We start from the raw sequence: 21,347 nt of genomic DNA, 5'->3' as shown, positions 1-21,347 counted from the left end.
GTAATAAATGACGAATTATAACGATTTCAAGCGGTAACAAATCATGACCATTTTAGTGTCATCATCTCCCGGACTATTAAACATTTTGTTACTAGTTTAAAATTCGTTTTTTTATACGAGATATTTCAATGGCTTAATAATTAACGTTAATAATGACTATATATATTATATGCATATATATTATAAATATATATGATATACATAATAATTATATGTATACATGTGATTTTTTTAACCTGAAACTTTCAAATATCTCGAAAAATAAGCACACAATAAAAAAAAATGTTAAGAATCAATATTTCATCATTCCGAGGGTGACATACACCGACGTTAAAATCAGCCCCCCCACCCCGCCCCCTGGGCGGTGAGGGGGGGCAAGTTTGAAATCTTAAATGAGAACCCCTATTTTTTATTGCATATTCGGAATCTTTGGCTAAAAGCACATACGATTTGTCTGAAACATTTTTCTCGATTCATGATAGATGGCGCTGTAATCGACGAAATTCAATTTCTTCGATTTCTCTTACTGAGTACCTAACCATGCTTACGATTCTGCAATACATTAACAATAAAAATATCACGTTTTCATTGTTAATACTCGAAATTAGTCTTAAAACTTTGCATTATTTTTAATTACTCATTAATTACTTCTCAAGAAACTACTTTTATTTTTTTTTTAATTTCAAATGGTAAGAAAAATATTTATCTGCAATAAATAGATATCTGCAATAAATCAGCCTAATTTAAAAAATTTAAAAAAGGGAACAGAAAACTACTACGTCCACGTCGTTGTTCCTGGGTCACGCTAAAAGTAGTTTCTTGAGAAGTAATTAATGAGTAATTAAAGATAATGAGAAGTTTTAACACTAATTTCGAGTATTAACAATGAAAACGTGATATTTTTATTGTTAATGTATTGCAGAATCGTAAGCATGGGTTCTCAGTAAGAGAAATCGAAGAAATTGAATTTCGTCGATTACAGCGCCATCTATCATGAATCGAGAAAAATGTTTCAGACAAATCGTATGTGCTTTTAGCCAAAGATTCCGAATATGCAATAAAAAATAGGGGTTCCCATTTAAGATTTCAAATTTGCCCCCCCCCCCTCGCCGCTCAGGGGACGGGGAGAGGGGGCTGATTTTAATGTGTATGTCATCCTCGGAATGAAATATTGATTCTTAACATTTTTTCTTAGTGTGCTTATTTTTCGAGATATTTGAAAGTTTCAGGTTAAAAAAATCACCCTGTATTTAACGTTTTTATTACTAACAAATATTTCGATTAAACATTTTTTAAACGTAAATTGTTTAATTACTTGAGTACATACTGATATCGAAGTGACTCCTTTGGTTCGTATTAATGCAGCATATTTAGCACGTATTAAACTTCATCGAATTTTATGTATTAATTAAATTAATGAAGATCAGATGTTTTTCTTCAATACTAAATTTCTGAGTAAATACATTTCTAATGTACACTGTTAGAAACGTTCGTGAATTTACAATATCCTTACAATAAAAATGTACAGTAAATTTACAAACCATAACATTTTGTTGTAATATCACAATATTTGTAAATTCACAATAGAAATTTGTCGTGAATTTACACTGGCGTGCCGCACATGCGTATTAGAGATTTACATATACTTTACCACAAAATGTTATTGTAATTTCACAATATAACTATATTAAATTTACAGCACATTTTTGTTGGATACAAATTTCTAACACTTTTGGACAGAAATTTCTTACAATGTACACGCTATTTTTTTTGTACAGGATAATTCTATCTGTTTGCAATTAATACAATCGCTTTTTCAATGATAATCAACATATTTCGATGTCAAAACCAATAATAAAGTCAATACACGTTCATACTACAGCTACGGTCGGCAAGTACAGAATTTCTACAAACTCTACAGAACAGAAATGATATTCACGATTTCTCCGTATGGGCGGCCGTAGTTGATGTTATAACCGAAGCGATGTCGCTGGTGGATTGACTAGTGATTGGTTCTAATGGTGGCACGCTAAAATAAAAAGAGAATAGTATTAAAATGTAATAAATAATTATTACATAATAGGACTTCTAACTTTTTTAATTAAAAATGATCTTACTATTTATTTATTTGAATATTTAAAGAATTAAATTTTGACAGTAAAATATGTAAAATATTATAATCTATAAGCAATAAAATTTATATTGTGTAGAAGTATCTCAAAACTATTGCAATTATTTTCATTCCTGAATTTTGAGTCAGTTTTTTTTAAACAAAACTAAAGTTATAAATGCATGTACTGAGGTACCACATAAATAAATTAACTTTATTTTTCTTTTTGTCCGAAGTTACCTCGACTTAATTTTAATTTTTTTTAAATAATTGGTTTATTAATAGAATTACCGATAGCGTACTGTATAACAATGTCGAAATATGTGCAAATCTTCTGTATTATAAATGAAGTGATTCGTGACTTACGTAAGAGTAGTTTGGCGATTCAACACGGCGGCGGTAGGTAATGCGAGAGGCGAGTGTGCATGCCCTAATTGTGTTCCAATTGGTGTACCTACAGGAAGACAATGTTCTTCGACCCCGCCACCACCCCCACCCCCGCTTGCGTACATATTCAACTGCAACGAGTCCACTGCAATATCAATAAAAAGACAATATCGATCACAATTACTTTGCTCGTCATTTTTCACGTGATTGTCATGTTTTTACATTACTCTTAACTTCTTTTAACAAACGATACCTATATGTATATGAATTGTATTTCAAGAAGATGTATGCATTATTCATAATATTACTCTATGACATGTCTAAATTTGCATATTTCTAATAATATATTTGTTTACATATCTTCATTTATTTTCGTTAATTATAGATATGTATTGATACTTAAATTATAAAGATTTAACGATCTGCTGATAGCTTCTTATCACGAATGAATATTCGAGATCTCAAAAATTCATCGAATAATTCATACGTTTATTAATCGATTTTAATCTTTATTTTACCGTTCACTTAAAAAGTGCCCCAAGGTTGTAACGTGATTTTCGAAAAAGATAAGCGATAATTCGAATAAAATTTTTTGAATTTTTCTTCGCTTTTATCTATTTTTATATCTTCAGCTTTGCAAAGCTGAAGTATTTTGACTATATGCGACAACATTAAATCAAAAGAACACTACAGTTTCATTAAATCAAAAGAGCACAAGAGTTTAATTGTAAATGAAAAATATCGAAATCGAATGCGCAATTGCGAATCTTTTAGTCGTCGCAAGCTTTCTAGAATTTTACATGTGCATTAGTTATTTCGGTCAATTTATTAATTTTATCATAATCTCACGCGCGCGTGTGAGAAAATATCGACGTACCGAAGCTAACGTCCTATACTCTCTCCCGCATATCTCACGTGCGTGTCTTCGAGTTAATCTCATCGATGACAAGTATGTGTTAGTCGCTATCGGAATACATCCCGAGCTTTGACCAATCCGAGGCACTATCAGTTGTTGTGTGCTCTCATCGGAGCTTCCCCGACCCTCCTTCATGTACTTACACATGTGCATTGTACACGCGATCGTGTGTTTAGTCGGCCATCACGATTGTCGATGGACGTGGACAGGAATTATTGGCTGATCATTCCATGAAGAATATTTGTACGCGGAAAAACCGATTAGTTATTATTTACACGGCGATAGCAGTGGTAAAAATAATTTTTAGCTCCAAATTTAAACTGCACTTGATAATATGTTTTAAATAATAAGTCTAATAATAAAATGGTTTATAAAATGATATATTTTTAGCGATTATATAACTGTTTAAATAATAAAAAGATATTAAAAATAATTTTATAATAGTTTCATGTCATTATATTATAATTGTTTTAAAATTATTCGCTAATTTTAAATTCTTATTAACATCTAATTATTAATACTCTTGTAAAGATTATTAGCATCAAAAATTATTAAATTGCTTATCAATTTAATAAGTGATATTATTACTGGTTCTGTTCATGAATGCGTTTCAAGACCGAAAAAGATTTCGGCGCGGTTCGCAAAATCAAATATGTATATAAATTCACACAGAAATATTTAAACACTAAGATCCGCTTTGACCGAATATAGGAATTTCTCTTATTTAATTATGTAATAGTTTTGTGTGCATACGAATATATATATATATATATATATTCCTGAAAGTGTCTTACTTACTCCTACCTGTAGGTACACCTAATCAGCTGAATGCCTAACTAATGTTCGTGAAAATGAGAATATACAAGATATTATTGTCTATTGAAAAATTTTGACGGACAGAAAACTGTGAAGATGATATCACGTATAATTGTAAAAATGTAAACTAATGGAAGATGTTAGTAAAAATAAACTATATAATGGACTTGCTCACCGAAGACTCACCAAGTAGACTGGACTTGATATCGGTCTTGTGGATACCACTAGGACCGGGTAGATTTCCAGTGATGTTCGAGTGGTTCTTCGGTTTCCTCTTCCGCGTCTGTATTCCTTCCTTTTTCATACTTAAAGGCCTATTCACCTGTTTGCATCAATCTGATTATATTTGTATGTGACAAGTTACTAAAAATTATTTATTTTTAATATTCTCCAACTGGCTACAGTACAAAATCGCTCAATGAACTTTTATATTATGACTAATAAAAATGAAAAAGGTTAGAGAGAACAGTCATTGTTTTGATTAAGGTACGAACGTTACAGTCACGTATTGATCTCTGTTTTAATTAAATTTGTTGTTACGATCGTTTGCACAGATTCGCGCGATAATCTGTGCTCCTCTTCAACATCGAGACGGGGTCGTCTCATATGTGTAAAAACAATCAAGTTGTCGTTATCGTGGTTAGCAATCATAAAAAGGCTGATAACAACGCGCTGACCAGTTCGCAGTAAGATTAATGTTAATTAAAAAAATTTCTCTACTGCTTTTTTTATGTTTTTTTATCGCGCGAGAATGGAAACATTATTGTAGCAATTCTCAGAACATTACTTGGAAACACCATCGATAAGAAAAAGAAATTTTACTCTTAGTATTACTTTTAACTATATTTTTAATAATGATTAAGGATTAAATAATTAAAAAGTTCATAGTGAGTTTTTTACTACATGATTGTCACTCGTATTGTCTTTAAGCTACTACGCTATTATTATTTGATTTTACAATATTCGTAAATAAAAATAAAAAAAGCTGATGGAAAATTTTCTATTCAAATGAGGTATGAATGAAAAGCTAGTACATAATTTCGTTATATGATTTCGAAACTTACGTTATGTAACTTAAAATAAAGGCCGCACGCATTGCAGACTGGCTCACCATTATTGTTTCGTCTCCAAAGGGTTGTGTTGCTTGTCCTACAATTTGCACATTGTACTCCTGTTCTTCGTACATTAGCCTGTAATATGAAAAAGCATTTCATATCAACATATAAACACATATCAATGACAAAGTAATGTAGTGCACATAAATAAATTTATTATGTGTAAGACATTAAATTACAGAATCAAGTTATATATTTCGCGAATAATGCACTATCTTCAGTTTCCTCTCTCTCTCTCTCTCTCTCTCTCTCTCTCTCTCTCTCTCTCTCTCTCTTGCTTATATTTGATAATTTAAAAAAATTAAAATATGTTTTGTTAGCTTAAAAAGGACCCGCGAGAGAATTCTGTCGCTCTCGATGACGACATAAAATATTGCGTTGCCGTCAAGAAACAGGGAGTATTTGAAGAATCGAGACAACGAAATGGGAGTGCTCAGAGCAAGAAAAATAGAGCAAACAACCGTCGACGAGTCCCGTAGTGATTATTTGCTCGAGATAACGTTCCTCTTCCCTCTGTCTTTAGTAGCGGTAGAAGGAAACGGTGAAGAGAGGCAGAGGGCGCGAGAATGTTACTTAATATCGAGGCCACATACGCTTCATAAGTGAGAAATTTATCAGGGTAAATATCAGTGGTCTCATTTTAGCAGTGGTCAAACGGATTTCGGCAATTAAATATTTGAATGTGAGAGCAGCAAATAGTATTTAATCTTCCTTTCACCCTTTTCAATATATGCAATATATTGTTCAGAAGATTCAAAATGTTATATCTTAAAAATTATTAGAAAAGAGGAAGAGAAAAACAAAGATTTAATTACGAAGAATTCGAGAGTCGTTTTAAAAAAAAATAGCATTCAAATTCCAATTCTAATTACGCACATTTATAACTTTATGAATACTTTTTAATTTTTTTACATTTTTGTAATATAGTTTATAATAGTTCCTAGTATAAGTTGTAATAAATTATATACTTCGATTATTGTAATTTGAATAATATAATGTACAAATTGCATTCTTCATTTAGCTTAATTATTAGGACTCTCGAAATCTATATAAAAATTAATATTTGAAAAATTAGATTACAGTATGCTACAGTTAGATTAAAGTAATCACGTGATTCGCACAGTGTTTACCGGCGCAACCGATTGCTTCGGTTTGGTGCATCGCATAGGTGGTCTATTGACGCCATTCATCTTATTGTAGAGCCCACAAGCATTGCAAAGATAGTGACCAGTGCCATCCCTTCTCCATAATGGTGTCATGCTGGCCGCGCAATTAACACATTCTTTGGGTTCAGTTGCTATGACTCCTTCGAATCCCTCCTCAGCACTGGAAAGCGGAAGGGTAGTCCACCCAGGAGATGGTCCATTTCCACTCGCGGAAACGCTGTATCCACCGCTACAGTTGGAATAGAGCTGCACGTTAGCGGCATCGTTGACGGAAATCGTAGCGATGCCTGGATAACCCTGGACATACTCCAAGGGGGGAGGAGTACTGCCACCTGACCAATAAGGATCACCTGAGGAAGGTTTCACGTATTGATATGACGTCGGTCCTGTGCTGTACAGAGTCACTTGGGAATTTGGTGAACCGGACTGTTCGTAGTGTAAGGGAACCGCTCGGGTGGCGGTCAAGGATGATGCTAACGTGGGATCGCTCTTCATGTATGCGCTGCCAGATGATTCTATCTATTAAATGCGGAACAAATTTTCTCGGTTTTTCAAAATTAAGAGGAAACTTAGCCAATAAAAATTTTTATAAATTTTAAAATAAAAGGATAATTAAAATACGTACATAAAAGTAACAATATTTAAAGTAAAATAATTGAAACAATGTATAAAATATATTATTCAAATAACTGACCGCGTTTTCTCACCTCGGTAACTCTCGAGCCAAGTTGCGCTGTTGGTGGATATGCCAAGATCACAGGCTCTCCTGGCTTGGTGTAACTATACGTTGGCGTCTGTTGAAAAGTCTCGCCAACAGATAAATATTGTGTGTATTGAACGGGTTGTGTGGGTGGAATAGCGACTGTTTCCAGCGTGGTGTACGTATTAGAAGCTTTGATGGTTTCCGCAGCAGCCCCAACTTCGGCATCGTACTTGACAACACCGTCGGGATAACTCGTTGCTACGAGCTGTTGCTGACCGGTACGTATACCATCGATTGGCGGTGAATATGGTGCGGGTGATCCAAGATGGACTGTAGATCCTGATTGCGTAACGATCGAGGCATCATAGTCTTCCGTTGTGGTCAGAACTGGCGATGTTTGATATCTTCCTCCGTTTGGCCCAGAGGCATGATGATTTTCGGGAGGACTGAATCTTTGGTGCCCTGCCTGCTGAGTTCGTCGATGGTCCGGTACTTGTACGGTGATCACATGATTCTCTCTTCGGACTTCATGTCCGTCGGAATAAGCATATATTCGATCTACTTCCAGTCTTTCTGGCGCAGGCGTTTCGTATCTTTATGCGAAGAAGTAATAGAATAGAATTTTATTCACTTCAGCATATTTACAAGCCAAGAAGAGGACTTGGTTTACAATTTTTCCTTAACTCATTTATCTATCCATACTTTTCGCTTGCTTCTTATTTGTTTATCCTTCCTATTTCCTATAACTCTATTTGTCCTACATTACTTAACTATCTTTTGAAATTCCAGTCTTACTCACAACCTTTGTTTATCTCCTACCCTTCTTCTTTTATTGTCTTAATTACTCCTTTTAGCTCACTCGTCTTTACTTATACTGTCTCATAATTTACTAACCTCAGCATACATTCCACTTACATTACACTTTCCTTTTATTTTGCTTAAGCCTAAACTTCTGATATCATTTTTTTCCTCGATATTTCTTTTTAATATCACTATTCCTTAACTCTTATCTTTCCTCCCCTCTCTTCTTTTCTTTTCTTTCTCTAATTTTTAAAATTTCCTCAACCCTTTTCCTTTTGTTTTGCCTACATCTTCTCCCCATAATTTCCTCAATATCTCTTCTTTATTTACTCCTAACTCCTCAAATGGTCCGCTCATCTCTTTGCATTCTTTCACATGGTGCTCTATATTATCTACGTCTGTGTCACAAAAAACACACCTTCCCTCTTCCTCTCTTAACCAATATTTATTTTTTTTCTCTAAATTTCATTAGCAAAGAAGTAATATTTATCTATAGGTATTTTCTCAATCAGTTTTCAAATTGTATCACTCTTTCTACTATTCTTACCTGGGCGGTTCTTTAACCGTAAGTGTGATGGTAGCATCGGAGGCTTCAGAAACTTCAACTTGAACTTCCTGTCCGCTACTAGTAGCGTAAACGACACGTTGCTGATCCGTCGGTCGTTGCTGGTCCTCAGTGCTCGTATGGGAAATCTGTACATAATGCTGCTGCGTTTGATGAGTGTGTTGCTGTTCCTCTTGGAAATTACGCTGTTGGGCTTGTTCATGTTGCTCATTTCTGTGTTGGAGTCCCTGATGAAGACTCCCACTAACCGAATTCGAATCTGGAGATTCCGGATCAACTTCGGCAATTCCCTCAGTTATATGACCAGTGGTCGTAATCGTTCTCACATGTTTTCTAGTCGTTATTACGCTTTGAGGACTTCTAGTTGTTTGGTCTTCATTTCCAGAAATTTGTGATGAATTATCGTCCGCACGATGATTATCCCATTCCATCTTGATTTCTTGCTTTACCAATGTCTCTTTCATTACGTCCTGAATAAAACGGAAGTTCCACTTTAGGAACAACATGTATAATTGAAATTTTAATTCCATGTATATCCAAACACATCTTAATCGCATCAGCGATTTCATCGGCATTTCCGATGAGATGTCTTTATTTTTTACGTTCACTTCATTAAATCTCTCTCTCTTCCTCTGCCTCTCCTTCCCCCCCCCCCCCCCCCCCTCTCTCTCTCTCTCTCTCTCTTCGTAGGAGAAATATTATAATTCTATTCTTATCCTTCGTACTGGGAATAATTAAAAAATATCTTATCTTTAATAGACATATTACGTTATTTATTACGGATATAATTTATCGAAAAGATAAATGTAAGAATCTTTCGTGGTCTCCTAACTTTTTCTGAGTAGCGTAATATAAATGTTAATGTCAGACAATGACACGGCCACGTGCGAAAACTCGCGCGCAAAGACATCAGAATAATGTTATCGTCGTGATAACAAAACGGTACAAGTAAAGTCATATGTCGGATTTTTAACCGGATAACAGATGAGATGTCTAGGTCGGCAATCTCGCAGAAACTTTTACTCTCATCGATAACTTTCGTTCCAGAGAAAATATACCGTTGTAGATGATTTGCTATTAATTAATTATTAAAGGAATCGCTGACATTTAATATATTCCATATTTTTTAATCTTGTAAAAACAAATTAATTTTTTTAAGAGAAAGAAAAATTTTAGGTAATGGATATATTTTTTTCCTCCCATACAAAAATCAAAGAGATTCTGAAAATAGATGTAAAAAAAATACCCATATCTCGGCGTTTTACCAGATCAAGTCGTTAACGTTTTTTAAGTATTATCAAATGTCTTTTTATAATACTGTACAGCACAGGTTTCCTCCCATGAAAAATTCAAAGAGATTCTGAAAATAGATGTTAGGAAAGCATATCCGTGTCTCGGTACTGACTTACTTCGACATTGTCGCAACCTAAACAAAGCGACGTAAACAAGTAGCAATCACAATCCAGCTCATTCCCTGTTCTTGCTCAGTCGCTGTTCGAACAGTCGCGATCGCGGATTTAGTTGATGAAATTTCAAACCGTATATTTAAAACGAAATTGAAAGTGAAGGAAATATTAAAATAAACAATAATGCAGTGTGTTCAAATCGAAAAAATTATTGTTACGTGTATGGTTTATTTGCATCTCCAAGCCATATGCGAAATATAACAAAAAATATTGTGACAATATTTGAAGCCCATTTTCATGTGACGCGACGTATATATCGAATTTGTGCCAGAAGTTGTGTGCGATTATTGTCATCGTTGTTTGCTTTCTTCGGATGGGAAAATAAATCCCATAAAATTAAATTTGTTGTACCGACAATTTGGTTACGACGTACCTAGTAATGCACGCAATATTCGAGACTTCAAGATTCTTGTCTTGTCTTGCCTTGAAATCAAGACAATATCAAGACAATACTGATTTAATTAATTTCAAGACGAGACAATATTGCCTTTCCAAGATCAATATTCTCGGCTCAAGGATCTCGAAATATCGAATGAATAAATATATTTTTTAGAAAATAGATGTACATAGGTGTATTAAGCAATACAATAGGTGTTTTAAACTTTAAGCCGTAAGAAATCGACCAATTACATTCGAATGCGAGGAGAATAAGCAACTGCGATTTGTCCATTTCTTATGGCTTACGGCTTAAAAACCTATTGTAGATCCGCCCTATGTCTATATAGGTTTATGCTCTCAGTAACGTTTCCCCCACTTTCTTCTGTTATATAGGAAATAGATCAAATAGAGAATATAGAGATTCTAATACCCTCTAATAGAAAATATAGAGATAATTTTAATTGAGTTTTGTGGCTTATTTATAGTTATATAAATAAATATAAATATGTTTTCACTGATATATGGAGATTACTATTTTATATTATGATCTATATTGTTATTGAATGCAATGAAATAAAATTAATACAATTTTATTATAATATAATATAATTTATTTTAATATAATGTAATTTTATTATAATATAATTTTATAGATACGTTTTAAAAATATCCTGCATTTACCCATGAATTGAGATACAATAGAGCCTTAGCTGATTCATCATTTTTTTACAAATTTTTGATTTTTTTTACAAAAATTTGTAAATTATTTTCGATCTTGATAACGAGATCAAGACAAGAATTAATTTTTCAATATTTTTGCGAGACAAGATAATATTTTGAAAGATATCGTCTTGTCTCGTCTTCGTGCATCACTAGACGTACCGAACACGCACCTGAATTATGCTATTTTTGCGCAACAAAATTGAAAACTTCTGGTTTCCGATACAGTATTCGTGAAAAAATGGATTACGCCTATGTAGAATCCGTAATTCCGGTATAAGTACGTTCTACAGAATATATCCGATTGCACGTACAGAAGACATACCGGAGGAAAAACAATTAAAATCATTACCTTCTACTTCAAGTGACATATTTTCTGAGCTCGAATCCGAATTTGCTGCAACACCAAGTGAATTGGGCTACAAAGTGTCGCATTTTGTGACGCAAGTGAACTTCAATGACATTGTTCGTGACGCCAATCAAAAGGTGTAGCAGAAATAGTTGCATCGCGTCTGAAGCAATGGAATTTAGTTGCTAATGAAAATAACTTTTTCTTCTAATGCATATCCACTAATGGATATTCGCGACTTCTCTCATATGTCTGTGGTGCACACGCTAGTTGTACGTAGTCATATGGGATCTACAGTTTAACGTCGATTTCATTAGAGAAGTGCTCTTGGCAAGGATACTCTCGGTGGTTTGCCATTGCCTTCCGAGAGGAGCTGCGAGCGTTCGAAAACATTTTTCGGTTCTGTCTGGGATCGAACCCGGAATCTCTGGTATAGCAGTCTCATGCGCTGCCTGCTACGCCATGCTCGCACTCGATGAAAATAACGAGACTTCGTAAACGACATCACAATTAAATTCGACAAATATTTCTATTTACACGAAGATTTTGAAAAGAACTTGGCCTGTTGTAAAGATGTTGATGCATTATGCAGAGAGAGAGAGAGAGAGAGAGAGAGAGAGAGAATTTTCAGTTTTTTTTTATTCAGACTTGTCGCATAATTTCACATGCACAAAAACGTCAATTATTTATTTTAAAAAATTATTTTATAATTTAAAACAATTGTAAAAAATCAATATGAAGCCAATGCGATGAATGGCTGTATAAAAAACGTTAACGACTTGATCTGGTAAAACACCGAGACACACAGGTATTTTTTTTTACATCTACTTTCAGAATCTCTCTAATTTTTTCACGGAAAGGAATGTGTGTTGTACTGTGTTATAATGCAAGCAAGTTTAATATGTTGTTATACATCATGGTATATTTTTTTTATTTTGATGTTTAATAAGGATTTGGCAATAATATATAAAATTAATTAAAAATCTATCAGAGAGAGAGAGAGAGAGAGAGAGAGAGAGAGAAAGAGAGAATTAACATGACGTAATGATTTAATATTGATCTCTAAATAAGTTTCTACTAAATCAAGTAATAATCTGTTCGTCAAAAGATAGTCGATCAACAGGATGAAGGCTAACGGTCCTGCGAGCCCTATTAGTCATTCTTTCAGGGGAATCCTCGAGGCACGCGACACGGAATTGTTTCAGCTCGCAGGTAAGAATACATAGGTCAACAAGTTTAGTGAAGAGGGTGGGGGAGAGGGAAAGGACCGGGGACACACCTCGTCCGTCTCGGGAAAAAATGCGAGAGGCACTGTTTGTCCTGCGTCACACTTCCGTTCAGCAATGTCAAGTTTCGACTTCCGGCAAGAGCACGCGATGGCTCTCTTTCTTTGGCAAAGACCTCCGCGACTTCCGCTATATCTCGTCAGCGATGATCTCGTAATCTGTACTTCGATGTCGCGAACGTTAAATCGAATCGTAATGCGACGACGATGATGATAGCAGTGAATAGAACAAAAAAAGTTCATTATAACAAATTTAAGTAAAATAATCGGAAAAAATTATTTATCATGCGATGACAATTTTATTCCTATTATAATTGAAATTAATAAGCGTTTCTCTTCAATCTTTAAGAAAACGTTGAATATTGAAGAAAACACATTGACATGTGGAACCGTATCCTCATTATTTTAAAGATTAAAGATGTGAAAATATCTAATGATCTATTAAGAGATGTATAGTTTTCGTAATTAATCGATAAAAAATTATTTTAGATTTCAATCTCAATAAACGGAGTCTCTCGTAAATTTATTTTATAACGAATAAACTTTTAAATAACGTTTTGAATAACTCTCAGCATTGTTAATATATTTGTTAACGTCAATGTCTAATTTAATGACGCACATATCGCCTGTAGTTTTATTTAAAAAAACCTTGAAATATCTTTAATTATGACATTGAATCATTCAGAGAATATACTCTATATTTTGCTATTTCTCTTTCGGATTTTATTTGCGCAAAGTAATCACTCCTTGGTACCTCATTCGCTGTGTGTCGCATTTGATCTTTACTGTCGGTCGGATTTTTTCTGTTGTCGCAGTCTGCAACCTCGACGCACCAAATACACTCTGGTCCCTGAGACTGATACACTTGAATAGATAGCACTAAACAGACAGTACGTACACTTGGAAATATTTGCGGGATCGATGATGAGAATGTTCGGAAGAAAGAGAGAGACGCTTCGCCGGCGGGAAGCGCTTTGCAACTGACGATGGCAAGAGAGATGATTCGCTTTGGTGTCCCACAAAGAGACGGAAGGAAAGAGGTGGAATCGTAGCTACGTTGGTAAGTTTCTACTGCTTGGCTTCAGACGAGGCAATGCATTCTTCTTGTCGTCAACGAGCAGTGAGCAGAGAGTGACAAATGTGTATGAGTATGTGTATGAGAGAGAGAGAGAGAGAGAGAGAGAGAGAGAGAGAGAGAAGGAAAGAGACGGAATGAGAAAGAAAGAGAGAAAAGCTGTATGGAGAACATGCAGCAACAATTTAGATGGACACCAACACCAGCGGGAGCGACCGATTGGGCGGACCCTCGCGTCTCATTGGTCAGTCGATTGCGAGATTCTATGCGGCTACTCTCACATGCTGTTATTGCCGCAAGAATCGATCATGTTCTCGTCTTCCGAGCAATACACGATGCAAAAATCTGGTATAAGATTTTCTACATTTTATTTACACCTGCAATTCTCTCAATTCAGTTTTGTCTTTTCTTTTCTGCCGACATTTCACTTATCTATCTTTAAAGGTGCATCTAAAAATGACTAGTTTATTCTTTCAATAACAAAATTAAAAATCTTTCCATTAATAATAATTTGCATAAAATACCACAAATTTAAAACATTGTTTTCTCAAAATAATATTTTTGATATTTTTGATATTTTCTGTTTCTATAGTTCGGTAAACATTTTTTATGCAGCCGTTCGTTAGTTATATTGTTATATAGATACCGTTAAATATGATGATAAAATCCAACGAGGCCATACGTTCATAATTCTGTCCAGCCGGATTGGACGAATTATACACAGTATGGTCCGGGGAGAAAAAGGTCGCAGAGGGAGTTCGTTTGTTTGCTTACTGATAAATGCGATGAAGCGACGACAAGAGATAGCGAGGGACGGCGAGGGAAACATGTCCACGAGATCTTGTCGTCATCGTCGGCCATCGTTGCTAATGCCTTGCATCGCCATTTTGTAGCGGCAATAGCTTAACCGTAGGGGGATGATGATTCATCCGTATACACTAACTAGTTGGGAAAAGGGTTTGTTACGACAAATTTGTAATATTATTTCGTTTTAATAGAACAGAAGATAGGAATGGAAAATATTTATTGCGGAATTATAATACTTACCATTTAATAATACAGATTACGTTCATAATGTTTGTTTCTAATTTTTAATAAGTATTATATATTCCAGTGATATTCACGTATACATCAATTAGATACGCAAATTGTCCGAAACCCAATAAATTATTCTTTTATCTATGGATTTTTTAAGCAATTTGTGAAATTGCCTAACAAAAGTGAAACTTGTCATTTGTGATTAGTTTCTAATGTTGGATATTAAATTTTTTTGTAACTAATTTTAAGTGACGATTTTTACAGGATATACACAATAAATCAATATTTTAAAATAATCAGAAATAAAGAGAAGCACACATGCATATTTCTGGATATTTTTATTGTAAAAAACGAAAAAGTTTTCTTTCTCTCTACAAAAAATTACCAAACTTCCACATAAGCTTTTAGTGGCTTTCCCAGATCATTGGATCAAGCGAGACCCCATCCCCTAACCATCTCATTCTTTTACATTTTTTCTTCTCTGGAAGTATAGAAGGATACACTCCACTAAGATATCGAACAACTGAATTGTGCAACCACCATTGTGACACCACAACGAATAGCATACTTCAGTGCACTTAACGTAAAGTGGAATATTTGTCCGATATTCTTTGTGCCACTAAAAGTGCTTATGTGAAAGTTTGGTAATTTTTCGTAAAATATTTTTTTAGTTCTTCTTTACAATAAAAGTACTTAGAAATATGTATCTGTGCTCGTTTTTATTTCTCGTCATTTCAAACACCGAGGTATTATTCAGCGTATACATCCTATACAATAAGGTATACAAACGTAGAAAAAAAATTTTCAGGTCTTTTTTGTTACGTAATGCTGTATAAAAGATAGGCAATGGATCGAAATTATATTATAATAATTGTTCACGATATGATTAGTTATTACAATGATAATATTGACATGATTTGTATAAAATAAATGTGAAAGTATCTGAAAGCGAACTGAATAACGATTAAAGAAATAGATAATTTTTGGCATAGTGATACGTGCGGTTATTATTCAACCTTGAAATAGGACAGAAAAAAAAATTGCAATTATATCATACGAACAGCATACGGAAGAGTCATCTTAAGATAATGACTATTACTTGCGTCATCGTGCACCTGATTCATTTCTGCAAATGGAACGTCATCGGCAACGGAAATCGTAACAATTTTTGATAATTAAAAATGAATATGACACAAAATTGTTATACGCGTAACTCCTTGTAGTCAAATCGAATACACTCTCTCTCTCTCTCTCTCTCCCCCCCCCCTCTCTCTCTCTCTCTCTCTAACTTTATTCTGCCTATATCCAAACATAAATTAAAAAAGATTATAGAGGAAAATTTTATTGCAGAACAGGAAATAGAATTAAGTGACCTCGAAATTGATGTTGAAACTTCGTAAACGATACTTTTTTTTCGAATAATTTCCGTTATTAGTTGCCGAAGTTAAATTAGAGAGATTAGTTTGTCATATATAATTAAATGTTTCCCCTAATATATTTCTCAAATCAATTAATAATGCGAGTTTGACAAGAGGCAATTAAGATAAAAGAACACATTTGTCACTATAAATTTATCAATTTGCATGATCGATGCGAGCTACGGGAGGATTGGTTTAAATCGCAATTTAAAAAGAAAACAAATATATATTTTCGAACCGGACCTTTGAACACATGGAATTGTCCGGAATGGCGTACGTGACGCTGTTGGATATTTCTACCTGCGATCGTAACGATACCACTAAGTGTGCCTGCTCGATAGAAATCAAGAGCACATTCACACACACACACACACACACACACACACACACACACACACACACACACAGGTTTCCTCTTGAAACAATATTTCGCTGATAAGAGCTATTATGAGCCACGACAAAAGAAAAAGAGATTATACGCAATTGCAACACACTAAAAGTTTGGTGGGACAAAATCATAGCTCTGTTGATTTTAAAATAATTTTTTCGATAAATCGTACATTGATTAAATCACGAGATATTTCTCATATAGAATAAGAAAATGACACAATGCCAGGAAAGAAATTTCGAAACTTATGCTATTCATTATATAATTATATAACACAAAAATATATGAATAAATAAATATGAAGTCAAGAATTTCATATTGATGCAATAATTGTGTTTATCTACATAATTTATTATTTGAATATAAATTTAAAATAATGAAATTTGATTTTATGACTTTATTAAAAATTATTAAATATAGCAGTATTTTTTTTATGCTATAAGAGTAGAAGGAATTTGATAATAAAGTTCTAATAAATATAAATGGTGGATAAATTTATATACGTTTCTTTCTCTATTAAAGAAGATTAATAATATTTATTTTCTTCCTCCTTTTTTTTCGTATTTTTTAGTTCTTGTGTAGTCTCTTTTCTGTTTGTATGACACATTTATTAATCTAGTAAAGTTATCACTAGTAAAAAAGTTATCGTATCCTGTAAAGCATCGATTACAAAAATAGATATAATAAATTTCCAACGGAATCATAAAAATCAATTTTTTTTTTTCTAAGACCCAATGTTTCGATAAAGTAACAATTTGATAGGAACTTGAAAAACGCATCGTATATAAATTAGTTTACATAGTACAGTTACGTTAAACTACTTGTATACAGAGCTTTAATGGGCGAAGTTTGGTTTGGATTGTTCAATTTTATAATCATGTTATGTCGCAGAGTAAGCAAACAGTATTCGACAAACAAGAGGTAACTGCGACGCGTGATGTATAATGCACGAAAGATTTTTCAGCGACGCAATGACGCACAATCAAATTCTGACAAACGTTAACATGAGTAAAACTGTTTCTTTAAAAGAAATAAAAACTATGTTACAAAACACTTAAGCTATTGAGTAACCGTTGAGTTCAAATACCTAACTAAGATATTCCAAGTACAAGATAACAATATTGTACATAATTCATTTTTTGTACATAATTTCTAATATTTTATGAATTCTTGTATGTTATACAGTGTTTCATTTTGTACATCTTACATTAAATATCTCAAATTAATTTTTAATGAGCTAAGATTTTAAATTAATTGATGATGTTAATTAAACAAAATCAAACAATTAATTTTGTAATATTGCCATTTGACAGCATTAAATAAATGTAGATTAAAAATAATCACTATATCTTTGTGAAAACTTTTTTGCATATCACACATTTCGTACATTCCCCTTTAATTGATTTTTGTCAAGGCACAGCCTTATTATTTTATAAAAAAAAAGTTCGTGGCTATACATATATAATAATTATAATAAATCTTTGTCCATAATAGCCCATATAATAATTGTCCATAATGGATAAGACGAACAAGGCAGATAGAAAAAATAGAAGGTAAGAGGTTGAAGATGCAAGATTACCTGAACGAAGATACTAGGACCGATACACAAAGCGTCACGTTGTACATCGGCGATGGGGAGGCGCTTGTGGTACCGCCACGCTGTCAAAATAAACGGCACTATCGCGATTTATCTCGTTTCCCATGATAATAAAAGATAAAACTGCATCCTTACATTAGCTAGTATATCAGTTAAAATGATAATTTCAGTCGTCGGATTCGCCAGGAGCGCGTAGGGCCGCTCCTACTCTCTTCATTCGCGCTGATCTATGGATTTCCTCGAATGAATCTCTTCGGGGATTCACAAAAATGAGCCAGTAAGCTTACTTTAACCCGAAGTGCATTGTGTGAGATCGGTTACCCACAAATAAGTATAACTCAAAAAATACAGCGGAAAATATCGTTTGATTTCGTGTTTATCTTATGACTACCTAAAAGAAATTCTGAAGTGTTATCTAACGACAGTGTGAGCAATGCTTAAAATAAATTTTTCACAGATTTTCATCTAAGAAAGCTATTTGATGTGTATGAGGGGAAAATTTACAGATTTACAATCAAAGTGTGAGTAATTCATGAAGTACACAAACATGAATGGGTATTTAGCCTCACAAAAAAGACACGAAAAATTGTCAGCAACTCTGCAAGTGATGACATAAATGGAATATGTGCGCGTTTTGAGAATTGCTGCATTATGCTTGGAAATTAATACGTCACGAATTTTCGTATTTTTCTAAGGCAGACACGATGGAAATAAAAATCGAACGAGCAAAGAGGGTTTACGTCACTAAACGGGGCGCGAACACGTCGAGGCCATTTTCTTTATCAGCTATGTAGAAGTCCCTTATCATCATATACGAAAAAAAAATACAGGTATGTGCGTGATTGGCGTACGTGTGTGTACGTGAAAATCCGTATCACTGGGAATCTACGTGAAAATGATGTCTTATTTACGCCTGTTGACATCATGCAGTTCAAAGTATACTGATATATATGATGTCGTAAAATTATCGAATGTTCTTTCCAGTATAGCTTTTCTGATCTATATAGATGTTTTTTGTATTAATGAAGATATCGATATTTTTATTGCTTTCCAATTTCAATTGTTGTGTATCTCTGTAATTAAATCTAAATTAAAATTTTATTAAAATTGAAAAAATAGATTCTTTTCAATTAAGTGTTTAAAGAATTATACGATTTTAGCTTGAAATTATAGTTTAGCATTATACTGTTGTTTTACAATAACAGATTAAAAAAACTTCTCAAGACGCAACACAACAGATAATGATAGCGCTAAGTTCTTAGATCTTATTGAATACTAAGAAGTCAATAAAACTTTATTGCAATTTGTCATCGTTTTGTAATCAAGTATAGTGCACGTTCGTGCACTAAAATGGCGAACATAGAAGTCCTTTATGGTATGTGTTTAAATGACTCGACGGTGATGTCTCACGTCCGCAAGGCGTGCAATTAAGATGAAGAAGGTTTTACAGCGCAATTACTAAAATTTACAACGAGACAGAACTGTCTCAATTTTAACGTCAACGGGATTAACATCGCGCTACAACCGCGTTGTGCAAATACAAGTTTCATGTTCATTGTTTTCGTTGCAAATATAGTGCGCCCGTTTGTCGTAATATATACGAAAAATAGATTCTAGAGAACAAAGATATTTACAATACTTACAATGACTTAAACATTTCAATAAAAAATTTTAAAAAATATTTTTAAAATGTCGGAATTTTTATTATCTAAAAATTATCTATTGTTCCTCAAAGAGAAAAAATGAGGTACGTATATGGTACGATTATAGTGATGTTTGCATTTCTACAGTGTATAACGACGAGATCGATATTTTTTATTTCAATATTTGTATATCGAACATTCGACCTACACGAATGGAACATCAAGACGTTGAAAAAATGATTTATATCGCATTCAGAACCAAAACTCGTGCCACTTTTTCCAAACCATCTTTGATGATAACGAATTTTTACGAGAGATCACATTAGTAAAATCTATTATAATGTATTGTTAGAAATGTAACCACGATTGGAAATAAAGGAAATACATGTTTCCTTTACATGTAAACAAAGCTCGTGGTTATGAACGAAATTAAAAGTAATGAATGATTTACCTGAAAATTAAGTTACAGTAGTTACTTAAATGAACGCATACATTAAATTTCATAAATTTTCATGAAAATTACATTAACGCATACATTAAATTTCATGTACACAAATATACTTTTCAGTTATAAATACATTAAATTTAATGTAATGTCATAAAATTAAGTTTAAATTGTGTAACTTAAAAGTATATTAAATTTTATGAAATTTTTAACACTGTTTTGTATATTATGTGTTCATTCTTATTATAAATAATTCAAATTTACACGATATATTAAGTCTAGATGAAAATACGTGCACAATATTTCTCAAATTAATTTCAAGTGAATTTCTTAAAGTTTTGTAATAAAGTGTCAATTTCGTGCTTAGTGATTCCTTATTCAATAGTACGAATTAAGAAAACGCTAAAAAATTACAGAGAGAATTCTATCAAATGAATATTCTACGCGTAAGTACTTCACACACTTGCCAAAAGATAAGATCGTAAGATAGTTTTAAACTTTTAAAGTTTAAAGTATTCTTTTCTGGTTACCTTCCCCGTTTTTTGACTCAAAAAATGTTTAACTGTTCAAAGGAAAATACAAGGAAGTGAAGAATCCTGATTGTCACTATTTTCTTATATATTTCTGTGTGATACACACGTGAACGATGCGGTATTTTTCGAAGATAAACTTTGTTACTTCCGAATAAATCGATACAATAATCGAGGGAAGACGTCGCCGCCGACGGTGACGGCGTGATGAAAGTCGACCGCGATGCGAGGACCAATAATTAACGTACACGACAAACAGTATTATCGTCATTGCCTGATATTATTCCCATTATCTTATATGTACGGCGGCTATGTGCTTAATGATTAATAAAATATTATCTGCGCTCAGGGTATATCTTTCTCTTCCTGGCGACAAATAGTTTCGTGCCAGACACCGCGAGAAGCACCGATGCCGATGTCGCGCAATCTGTGATCT

The 21,347-nt window shown here is 33.4% G+C and overlaps 1 protein-coding gene across 6 annotated transcripts; it reads right to left on the bottom strand.

The window, feature by feature from the left end:
- Positions 1–1,720: 1,720 nt before the first annotated feature.
- Positions 1,721–14,777, bottom strand: LOC108759390 (uncharacterized). 6 transcript variants are annotated; one of them, XM_018504823.1, is made up of 8 exons: positions 14,627–14,777; positions 8,562–9,049; positions 7,218–7,806; positions 6,466–7,029; positions 5,294–5,419; positions 4,416–4,551; positions 2,477–2,642; positions 1,721–2,029 (listed from the first exon to the last, which is right to left on the bottom strand). In XM_018504823.1, exons 1-8 carry the CDS (start codon positions 14,711–14,713, stop codon positions 1,936–1,938), a joined length of 2,250 nt encoding a protein of 749 aa, XP_018360325.1. In that variant the 5' UTR covers positions 14,714–14,777; the 3' UTR covers positions 1,721–1,935. The 6 variants fall into 6 exon arrangements, with proteins under 6 accessions (XP_018360325.1, XP_018360326.1, XP_018360327.1 ...); XM_018504824.1 differs by having other exon boundaries at positions 6,475–7,029; XM_018504825.1 differs by lacking the exon at positions 14,627–14,777 and adding an exon at positions 13,532–13,745 and having other exon boundaries at positions 8,562–9,070.
- Positions 14,778–21,347: the final 6,570 nt, after the last annotated feature.

This window comes from Trachymyrmex cornetzi, unplaced genomic scaffold, assembly GCF_001594075.2.
Source record: "Trachymyrmex cornetzi isolate Tcor2-1 unplaced genomic scaffold, Tcor1.1 scaffold182, whole genome shotgun sequence".
NCBI classification, from domain to species: Eukaryota; Metazoa; Arthropoda; class Insecta; order Hymenoptera; family Formicidae; genus Trachymyrmex; species Trachymyrmex cornetzi.
The sequence above is the reverse complement of the archived record's forward strand: the minus strand, read 5'-3'. Positions and strand labels throughout refer to the sequence as shown.

Coding starts and splice junctions, on each gene's coding strand:
- LOC108759390 (XM_018504823.1), bottom strand. CDS start 14,713: ATGGCCGACGATGACGACAAGATCTCGTGGACATGTTTCCCTCGCCGT. Junction 5,420..6,465: donor CGGTTGCGCCGGTAAACACT/GTGCGAATCACG, acceptor TTCATATTACAG/GCTAATGTACGAAGAACAGG. Junction 2,030..2,476: donor AATCGCCAAACTACTCTTAC/GTAAGTCACGAA, acceptor TTTTTATTTTAG/CGTGCCACCATTAGAACCAA.